The 12,078-nt window shown below is 33.1% G+C and overlaps 1 protein-coding gene across 1 annotated transcript; it reads right to left on the minus strand.

Annotated features, from left to right (window-relative positions):
• Positions 1-650: 650 nt before the first annotated feature.
• Positions 651-5,893, minus strand: LOC131954701 (peroxiredoxin-5, mitochondrial-like). The gene is made up of 6 exons (XM_059318456.1): positions 5,719-5,893; positions 4,244-4,378; positions 3,944-3,985; positions 3,517-3,603; positions 3,070-3,164; positions 651-2,301 (listed from the first exon to the last, which is right to left on the minus strand). Exons 1-6 carry the CDS (start codon positions 5,839-5,841, stop codon positions 2,154-2,156), a joined length of 630 nt encoding a protein of 209 aa, XP_059174439.1. The 5' UTR covers positions 5,842-5,893; the 3' UTR covers positions 651-2,153.
• Positions 5,894-12,078: the final 6,185 nt, after the last annotated feature.

Consider the following 12,078-nt stretch of genomic DNA (forward strand, 5'->3'; position numbering starts at 1 on the left):
AGTAAGAGTGACACCATGACGTAAACTCGCTAACTATAGAGAAAACAATGCTACATCCAACTGTTTTATTAACACACACATATCTATATATATATTCTTTGTTTCTAGGGGGAGGGGGGGTGACACCACGAAGAGCCGCACTGGGTGACACCAGACATAACGACGCCACTGATTGTATTGAGTGTGGTGTCATGAAGTATGATGTTCAGAGTTTCTTTCAGTCATCTCTTTCGAGCAATACCATCACCCTCCAAAAGAAAATTGTAAAAATTAATACTTTAACAGTGCCCATCCCTCCTCATGAATTTCAATGATCACTCCCTTCCTGATGGTGTTCATTCAAGTGTCATGTAACATTGTGTGTGGTGTCATGAAATTTGATGTTCACTATGACACCATGCTACATTGTAAGGTGTCATGTAACATTGTGTATGGTGTCATGAAATTTGATGTTCACTATGTCACCATGCATCATAATAAGGTGTCATGTAACATTGTGTATGGTGCTGTATAATGTGGTATCATTTAATATGGTGTATTCTGATAAGAACCAAGAAATACAAAAACAATGTTATGATCTGTTATGGTGAGTCTCTAGGCCTACATACAACAAATATTAACTATTAAAATAAAAAACTAAACTCTTATCACATGAGATTCATTTTAATTAAAAAGAAAAAAACTGATTATGCAAAAAGTAATATCTGATTATTCAATTTCTAAATTACATAATTTCACATAAAAGGTAATTTTTAAGGGCCTTCATATATCAGACATAAAAAGTAAAGTACTTGCTACAGGAGGAAAAAATATACTTAAAAATAAATATCTAAAACTTACTAATGAAAAAACTCTAGTCACCTATGTATTACACTTTTACATTACTTTTAAAGTGTAAAAAAATATCTACACACTCTCTCCATATATTCGACAACACACAGACATAAATAATAAACATAACTCATTTTCTAATTGTTATAACAAAAAGAAATATTACATCTAATTGCACAAACAAACAAAAATTTGGTTTAATAAATTTAGTTAAAATAAATAACTAGTAAAATGCTAAGAAAACAGTAAAAAAATAGTTGCAACCATTGATGCTAATCTTACTTGTATATGTATTAATTGAAAAACCAGTACATCTATTCTAAATTAGACTGAAAGAAAAAAAAATAACTGACTCAGAAAGTAAAGTAATGAATTGCGTTATAACGGTTCACTTTTCAGTGATGGTAAAATATTACTTCAGCTTGGACAACACATGACAAATTAGGTAGCTGATTCATACCTTTTAGTGACATTAAGTGTGAATCTACCGAGGAATAAGGATAATATTGCAAGGAAAAGGAAAGTATGCAGGACAAGGAAATCCTGGAGTAGAAAAAGAGGCAAGGGCTGCCAGGCTTACAAGGGAGCTAATAAAGAGAGCTGCCCAAAACCAAGTCCAGTGTGGAGGTGTGGCTACAGACCTTTTCTCCCCAGGGTCCACAAAAGAAATAAATCAAAACAAGTCACCTGTATTCAATAAACTACATGCAATAATTAATTAAAGAAAAAACAATAAGTACCCCAAATATTTTGATCCATCCATGTCAGCATCATTTACATTATAAAATACCACCAGCTAATTAAACAAAATTTAATTTTATTTATTGCAGTTTAGAAGCTTAGTTGACTTAGAGACTTTTGATTCAACTGTGTGCACAAATATATACTTTAAAATTATATTTAGAGTACTAACTAGCATTACACACGCCATGAGATAAGACAATTTCTTGTAGCTGACTTGGAAATTTTAAAATACTTTAGCTGACTCAGAAAAACTGACAAGTTGAGGCCAGTTTACCAATACAACTGTTATTGAATGGACTTGTAAAAAAATTATTTTAAATAATCAAAAGTCTAAATATTTTTTAACCTGTCTCTTTAATGCTGATAACACAACTAACTTGAAGTCACTGTAAAATGATAAGTCAGTTTAAAAAAAAAAAAAATTATCACAAAATTTTCATCGAGATTTTGTCAAAGTCGGAAACCATCACCAGATGGAATCCCAATATAACGGGAGTTGGAACAAAATCTACACATGCAATCAAATGACTTTATCAACAACAAATACAAAATACAACACAGGAAACAGGGTGGCCTCATTATCTTTTCCATTTCCCCTCTGTACTCATAGCCACAGGTACATCGTCAGCCTTCATATTCTTTATACACAACAGGCAGGCCAGGCCAGTATGTTCTGGGTCGACATTGATGCTCTGTATCTTACCATCATCAATTACTAATGAATATCTGGAAACAAGTATCAAGCAAAATATATAGAAATTTATAAAAACATCCTTTGCTGTAATTACCTATTTATATAAAATTGATTTTTATACAAGCTATTGACATTTGTTATATGTTATTATGAATCAGAAGAAATTTAGGGTTCGGTGTTGTTGAGTTGGTAAAGCTTATGGTTGCTAAACCGAAAAGTCTCGAGTTTAAACTCTGGGGCAGATGAGGCTCGTTAGCTGGGGACAACCACTCTTATGGGAGAGACAACTCCAAAATCAAACAACTGCTGCCTGGTAGTTTGTTCTTGGTTGGACAAAGGCTATGGAAGCAAATCCAAAAAGAAAAGCAAGCTGAAATAGAAGTCAACGGCCTAAATGGCGTATAACCATTTGACATGTATACTTAATTGTGTTGGAGGGGATCCCTTCCAGCACTAAAATTAAAAACGAAAAAGAAGAAAATTCATGAAAGTATGTTAAGTATGAAACTACTAAAAAATTAGATGCGGATTCCTGATTGTATTACTTAGGATTATTGCATTTAAACATTAGCGTAGATTTAGAGTAGGTTCCAATATGTTTACTTTCATTACCCTTCAAAATATAGTTTGTTTCCGTTGTTAAGGGATGAAAATGTAAAAAAAAGGTATACAAACTTCTGTTAAAATTCACATAAGGACTTTGTGTTCTATCGAACTGAGTCATAACAGTATTTCCGAGCCCCCACCTATAACTCACATTGCTACAATTACCAGAATTGAACAGAAAAGTTGTATCTTACTTTTGTGATCTTATTCCACCAAGCAACTGTTTGCAGTCTATCTCCATGCCAAGTGCTTTAGTGAACTCACCACGGGGGTCAGCTAACATTCTAATCTGAAAAATAGTACAGTAAATGTTGATTGCATATTTTAGAAACTACTACACTATTCACATTATTAGTTAAAACATTACTTACAAATAAGTTTTATTTTTTACCTTGAGAATCTTTAAAAATATAACATGACATAGTTTGAAAAATATAAATTAAAAAAAAAATATATAAAATATAACATGGCACAGGTTAAATGATATAATTATAAATTTCCAGTATATTTCTAAATAGTTGCTGTAGCAAAGCTGTAAGTGTAATAAAGAAAAAAGGTTTTTCTCAAAGTTTTCAAGATTCTTGTAAAAAATAAGAGTATAGACACAGGAAGAAACTAAACAAATATTAGAGGACACTTACTTTTCCCAAAGCGTTGGTGCTTTTTCCCCAAGCCTCCATTACAAACGGATCATTGACAGAAACACATGAAATCATGTATCCTTCTTCCTGATGGGAGTTAAAAAAAAACAGTCAACAATTTAATTCATTATTCTAAAAGCTATTACATCAAAATTTAACTCTAACAGCAATACTGGTGAAAAATCTCAACATCTTATTAAAATACTCGACCAGCCTTTCTAAAAGAACCCAATTTGTTAGCCAAGATAAAAGAAACTTTCAAATAAACAACAACAAAAAAATGTTAAAATAATTCTCCACAAGTTTCAATTAGTTCCTAAATAATTTCCCCAGTGCAATTCACTGTAATAAATAATAATGTACATTTATGCTTGATCACAGGTTATAAAAACATCTTTCAAAATTTGAGTAGCTCAGTTTAACTTACCTGAAACTTTTCATGCAGGGAAAGATAATCAGGAATATGTGACTGTAAAGAAAAAGTAATAATAAATTACAGGACTAAAAACAAAAATGGTACTGGCTTAATTGGTTAGAGTAAAAACTGAATCAAAGAGTATATAACTTTTTTTTTGCTACAATAAAATGCAGAAATTTGCACACATTTTAACACCATATTGTTAGAAAGTAAGAAAGAAAAAATATTCTAATTAAATTTCCTTTATTAGCTAAACACTATAACGGGCAAATAATATAAACTATTTAGACGAAAGAGAAGATAACTTACATTAGTACAACCAGGAGTGAAGGCCCCAACTACAGCAAACAATACACCTTTCTTTCCTTTATACAAATCAACTGCAGATATTGGGTTGTTGGGAGACTTCTCATACAAATTTACATTGGGAAGCTCATCACCCACCTGACAAAATAAATGAATACATATTAATAAGCCTAAAATAATTTAAGTTTCAATAATATGCTATATAGTCTCAGTAAGTCTGGAACATCAATTTTGATATTTGCTATACCATTTTATTATGTAGAGTTCTTTACAACTTTACTTTTACACATATGTAATAAGATTAAGATATAGGCCTAGTGAAGTATAGTGATAACAATATTAACCTAAAATAATACTATTTAGTAGGGTGTAGCTTAAGAAACTTTATTATTGTTCAAGCTGACTTAAACAATTAAAAACTACATTTATTTACCTTTAATTTGAATTTTATCAATTTTATTTATCAAATTTAATTGATAGCCTAGAAGAAGTTTTGTGAAAAACGCGTTTGTTTTTAAATGGCTACTCAATGATACTGTGGGTTAATTTTTAAGCAGTGTTGTTGTGATGTGATTGACCATTCATATTTTTGTGTCGTCTGCTAGATTTCTTCCTATTCAACTACATGGCATGCAAAATGGGCGGGCTTAGTTAGCTGTTGTCGCGATCAAATTATTTTTGAAGGTTTTGTTTTTACCCTGCATGATTGTTTATAATTAATGAAATTAGTTTTGTATGACAATATATAATTTTCTATAGTTTAAAGTATTTTTGAGTATGTTTACAACAATATTACATAAAGCAATGCACATTTTGCTTACTTTTATGTTCTGCTTGATACCCTCAGCGATTAGACAAAAAAAATTTACTAATTGCAAGTTTGCATCAAACACTAATCATCCATTGTTAAAAATAGATCGGTATTGTTAAATAATATGCAAAAATAATGATTAGGCCTATAGGCCTAAGTATTACCTACATATTTCTGAGATGACCATGAAATATTCTTAAAAAACGGAATCACCGTATCGTCGTATTTGACTGCCATTTATACCATGATGACAGTAAAAAAGTAGGTCAAAAGACAGGCTAAACTACTACTAGATCTACTACTAAAAAAAGTACTAGATTTTCTACTAGATCTAGATTAGATCTAGATACTAGAATCTCTAGTCTAGATTAGTAACAGTAACTTGAATGACACAAGTTTATTTCTCAAAACAAAAAAAAACAACTGACTAGATTCTAGATCTAGATCTAGTTCTAGACTAGAGGTCTAGAGCTAAATCTAGAATCTACTAGATCTAGAATAGGCCTACAGTCTAGATCTAGAATCTAGTTTTTAGGTTCAAAATCACAAAGAAAAGTGACAAACAAAAGTGAAAAGTCAGAAGTCATCAGAACCCAGCCCAGACTCACTGGACTCACTGATCACTCTCATCACTCTGTGACTGTTGTGAGTCTCACTTCAACATTACCTGCACTTTATACTTTGACGAATATAATCTGCTATTTTCTTGTTTAATTGTTATAATAGGTAACAATTTTGAAAGTCGTTTGACGGAAAAAGAGAAAATCCAGTACGGTGTAATTGAAGTCATTCTCTATCTAGGCCTGCGAGTCAGTGAGTTGTTTTCGTTTCAAGTAAGGATTACGAAATTTTAATTATACTGCCGAAACATTAGGGAATACATTCGTACTGTAGGTCTTCTTTTAGTTATTAATAACTTATTAATAACTTATTTTAAAATAATATAGACCTGCTTTTAATATAACTAATATATGCCAATCTTTAGACCTAACTATTTTTGTATGGCTCATATTGATATAACCACACATATTATTACTTTGTAAAGTATAAGTCAAACCGCGTTGCTACACTACAAGTTACTTGATAAATGAAATAGGGCCTAGAGTCTAGATAAATATTTTAATAAGCAACTTGAACATCGTCTACTGCATAGGTTTATTCATTATAAAATCTGTATTATTTTTAATTTTAAAAATGGATTCTTATCAATGAACAGTGAGCCAAAGTTGATCAGAAAGACACATTTAACAAGAGGAATTACCGACGATTGATGGCAAAGTAATGACATCTACATAACGCTGTTCAAACATGAACATTGTTTGTTTTTGTTTGTTTATTGTTATTTTTTGTTAAGGAATATATGTTTTCCTGTTCTATTTAGAATTACATGTTAATAGTAATTAAGAAAGATGTAATAGTTTTAAAATTTGTAGGCCTAGTCTGAAACAGTTTTTCTATTAAAATACGGCATCAGGGGAGGCTAGATTTTTATTCGAAATTGAAGTAAATAATTTCTGGGTTCCTTCCCTTTATATGAGAGTCGCGTTGCGTAAACTAAAACTATGCGCTAAAAATGAAACAGAAATTGACATTAGAAAATTAACAGATATAGATCTTAATACGTTATCGGACAGGAGAGCGTGGGATTGCTTACTCCAGAAGTCCCGAGTTCAAACCCCGGGGGAGATAAGGCTTGTTAGCTGGGGACAGTGACCCATATAGGAATCACCATCTGAATCACCGATTGAAGACCAGAGTTTCTTCCAGGCATCTTCCAGAAAGTCTACCGCACCCCACCCGAACGAGAAGGATTTTATATAATAAACATACACTTTTACTACAATCAAGTCAAACATGTTTGAACATTTTGCAACAAAACACCCAAGGGCACTAACTCATGTTTTCCTATTGTGTGGCTCTAGACTATGGACTCTACAACAAAGAAACAGCTAAAAGCACACATCAAAAGCTGGCATCCAGACAACTATCAAGCACACAACGAAGTCTACTGAAGGCAAGACTCAAACAACGAATTAACATAAAATAACAGAGACGACGTAATCGTTCAAAAATGATATATAAAGCTGTGAGGAATTTTAAAAATTGAACAATGAAGTGTGACTGATTATAACCCAACTACACAACAACCCCATAATCTACATACAAAACCACTGACCATAACCCACATACATACCACTGACCATAGCCCACATATATACGACTGACGATAGCCCACATACACGCCACTGACCATAACCCGCATACATACCACTGACCGGTGACAGGACAAATGATCTCAGGACAAATGATCTCAGACAAAATATCTCAGACAAAATATCTCACGGACAAATGATCTCAAGACAAATGATCTCAGGACAAATGATCTCAAGGACAAATGATCTCACGGACAAAAGATACCAGGACAATATATATCAAGACAAATGATACCACGGACAATTAATCTCAGACAAAATATCTCAGACAAAATATCTCACATACACACCACTGACCATAACCCACATTCATACCACTGACCATAACCCACATACACACCACTGACCATAACCCACATACACACCACTGACCATAACCCACATACGCACCACATACACACCATTGACCATAACCCACATACACACCACATACACACCACTGACCATAACCCACATACACACCACTGACCATAACCCACATACACACCACTGACCATAACCCACATACACACCACTGACCATAACCCACATACACACCACTGACCATAACCCACATACACACCACTGACCAAATACACATGCACACAACTGGTCAAAACGTAGGGTTTCCCGAAAAAAAAATGCGCAGTGGAAAAAAAACGAAACCGAAAAATGCGCAAGCAGAAAAAATGCGCAAATATAAATTCATTTTATGAATGCAATTTCATTTGCTTATTTATCGTAAAAAAAATATTTGATTGGGGTACAATTTACATATGGGACGGAGTGGCCTAGCGATAGAGAGCTAGACTACTAACCCGTAAGTCTCAAGTTCGAATCCGGGTTCATTTCAATAGACCGTCCCTGAGTGCACACAACTGTGATGGGTACCTAACTCATGTTAGGGAAAGTAAAGGCGGCTGGGCATAGTGCTGACCACACTATCCTTTCAAGTTTACTTCCTTTTATCTTATTTCTCAATTTTGTTTCTTATTCGTTAAGGCACGACCCAATTTGGCCATGTCTTAAAATATTTTTTTTCTCATTACTTTCCAACGCTCAGCAAAGAATATTCCAGAACTCGATTCTAGCTTGTTTACTAATGTTCTTTTCCAGGAACCGACCACGACCCGGATGTGCCAAACACGACTTGATGAGCAGAGAACTATTTGTCGAAGTCCTCACAACATCCGTATATTACCTCCCCCTGCCCCGCCCCCAATCTTCTCCTTGGTAGTATCGCCCCATCCAAACTGTTCTATGAAATTGTAATTGATTTTTGTGTTGTTGACAATAAGGATCGTTTTTTTAAAATAAGTCTAAAAGAGAAGAAAAGAAGAACATAGAAATATAGAAATATTAAAGTTTGAAGTTTTTAATCTCCCCTCCAACAGGTACAGGGTTTGTTCAGACAACTTTTATCAGGGGTGGGGGGGGGGGCACTTGAAACTTTTCGAAAAGCGGATTATAGTTTAGTATATATATATATATATATATATATATATATATATATATATATATATATATATATATATATATATATATATATATATATATATATATATATATATATATACTGGGCTGACGCTACCTATAAGGCGAACTAGGCTGTTGCCTAGAGCGCCATTCCTCTGGGGGGGGGGGGGGGCGCAAAAAGGTTTAATCGATATTATCAAAAAGTACCTAATAATTAATAACTTTGATTATCTTTTATTATCTATAGACAGGGTAATAAACAAAGGAGTAGATATCTATTATCTAATTTTTAAGGTTGATTTAGTGATCGCTCGAGTACATGACGGGGCGTTCCGAAACACGTGCAATTTTGGTTTTTAATAGGGATTGTAAGTCTCGTTTTCTCTGACTTTGAATTAGAAATCTGTTCTGATGTATAGAGATTTGTAATTTGCGAGGTGTTCAAAATATTGTACTTGTTTGGTAAGTTTTGATGAATTGTTTTGATTTGGGAGTAACGGCCGTTTAGGTACAAAGTATCGAAGTGTTAAAGTGTCGTGTTTTTTATTTGTCTGTTGTGTAGTTGAAGGTCTAGTGGAATGATTGGTAGTAGAGAAATGAGAATGTAGGTGATTAAGTTGCTCTGGAGTCCGGGACTATCGAGCCTTGTGGTATTAAGGTATCGAATTGTGTTGACTGTTAATGTGTAGCAGTAGGTCCAGTTAAATCGTTGTTGATTGGGAGTGTCGTTTGTAGAGCTTAGTGAAGTTAGTTGAAGTGGTGTCGTAGTTCTTGAGCATCGAGTCTAGTTATGTTTAGGTATCGAAGTTTGATGTGTTGTGAATGTAGTAGAGTATATCGAGTAGTCGAGTTTATCGTAAGTTAGATTATTTCTATCAGGACTGAACACACTTCAAAGAAAGGTAGGCGTTCTTTAGCTGAAAAATCGTTACTGTTTTAGGAATCTATATTACCACTTTTAAAATATTAATATATATATATATATATATATATATATATATATATATATATATATATATATATATATATATATATATATATATATATATATATATATATATATATATATATGTATATGTATATATATATATATATATATATATATAAAATTATATAACTATAATTTTAAAAATTTAAAATACTTTATCAATAATTACAATAATGTCTTAAACAGTTCTCCGTATTTGACTAATTATACAGGCGGCGCCTTATTTAGGGGATAAAAACAAAAAATTTTCCTTGGAGTACAGAGTTAAACTGAATATAAATAACTTGAATGTCATCAAGTTTGAATAGAAGCATGTTATAATAAAATTAACGTGTTTAAACTTTTAAACAAAACCTGTAGTTAAGTAGTTAATAAAAAATAAATATATTGTTTTGACACGGTTGCATAGTTAATATAAAACATTTATTATAATTATTACGTAATGAAATTTATATCGTTTTATTGTGTTTTTCTAGCATGTCTTAGTTACACTTGGTTAATTTAGCTATTCTTGTGAAAGTTATTTCCCTTGCATTAAATTTTGGTATTTGGGTTTCCGAATGGGAGATAATTCGTTTGCCTAACTTCGTTTTAAATTCCAGCACCTTAGGTTGATCTCTTACATATAAATACAACTTAAAGTTATTATTTGCTTTTGTTAAAATTATATAGAGCAGAAGTTCCAAACAAAAAAGGTTGGTATGTTTTTTTTAGCATTATCCAATTGAAGTAACGTCATACTTTTGCATTATAAGAAAGCAATGTTAGAAAACTAGTCCTTTAGCCGTTATTTCGCTTTTAGAAAATGGATTTAATACATTGTATTAAGAATCGATCAAAATACTCTATGACTCTATCTTGACAGAGTTCTGACAAGAATTTGGAAAAATATCGATGTTTTAAGAAAAATACAACAGCAATTATGAGGAGGGTTGTAGGCTGAGGTGTGACGTAATTTTTTTTTGGGGGGGGGGGTCTGGCTTTTTGTGACGACGTGTGACGGAGGGGAAGGGGGGATGGTATAAATCGTCAAAAAAGCGTGACGTCAATTATGGATGACCCCTAATGGATTCATATTTAACAATTGTAGGCTGGAATCTATAACATTTATAACCTTTAATTTTTCAAAAGCAAAAAACAAATCGTTACATAATCATACGATATAGACATTTTACAATTATAACTAAGAACAGTCAAGCTTGAAACAGGTAAGTTCCGTCCTGAAACTCACCTTGGGCGGTCTGAAAAAGAGTTAAAGAGCCCAACACAACAAGGACTGTATGGGTTTTTTTCGTGTTTTTTCCCAGACTTTTTTCTCACGGGAGGGAGGGGGAAGCACTCCAAATTTTATAAAGGGGGGGGGGGGGCTATGTCGTAAAGTACAAAGTAGACACGTGGACAATTTCAATAGAATGTGATCACGCTTGCAAATTTGAATTGAAGGAATTAGCAAAGGCCGAAATCAAGAGCTATTTCAGATTTTGGCCGGTCCATCCTGGCCATTCCGCGGATTGGCCGGCCAAAGGCCTAAATCTAGTTAAGCTTCGGACTTTGACCGGTCAATGGGAGACGATATTGGCCAATGCGTGCTTTGGCCGACTTCGGGCTTTGACCGTAACATATATATATATATATATATATATATATATATATATATATATATATATATATATATATATATATATATATATATATATATATATATATATATATATATATATATATATATATATATATATATATATATATATATATATATATATATATATATATATATATATATATATATATATATATATATATATATATATATATATATATATATATAAATTATAGATTTTTAAAACTTTGATCGGAAAAAAGGGGGGGGAGTGGGTGTTTTCCGGGGAAGGGATAATGACACTCCCAGTGACGTGCCTGGAGAAAAACTCTCCACCCCCACGGTCTCTACCCCCACCCCATCTTAAACCCCACCGCCACACATAAAAAATTAATTTAAAAAAAAAAGAAAGCACGCGCCATTTTAGCATCATTTTTTTTTTTATCGTGCGCCCCAAAAGTCTGACTCAATCCCATCGTTCAATACGACAGGAAGTACCCAGGGTGTCGCCAGTCACGCTCCATAAACACAACCTTGTCATGCGGATTAATAAATCGGCCAAAAGCATGGACAACAACTCCCAAAGTTTGTGGGCATTCTCCATGCCGTGTTATCTCCCCTGATCTATGTCCATATTACCCTTCTGTTGGCTGAAGAGACTGCATGCGCAGCGTCAACTTTAACCCACGCCAGGGGGTGCTGTTGTCGTGTGGTGGCGTCGCTGGTGAGGGTCTAAACAAACACTGAAATCACGCGCAGGGGTGTATGTGA

Source organism: Physella acuta, unplaced genomic scaffold (genome assembly GCF_028476545.2).
Source record: "Physella acuta isolate Inbredline_101_S28 unplaced genomic scaffold, ASM2847654v3 ptg001019l, whole genome shotgun sequence".
Taxonomy (NCBI): domain Eukaryota; kingdom Metazoa; phylum Mollusca; class Gastropoda; family Physidae; genus Physella; species Physella acuta.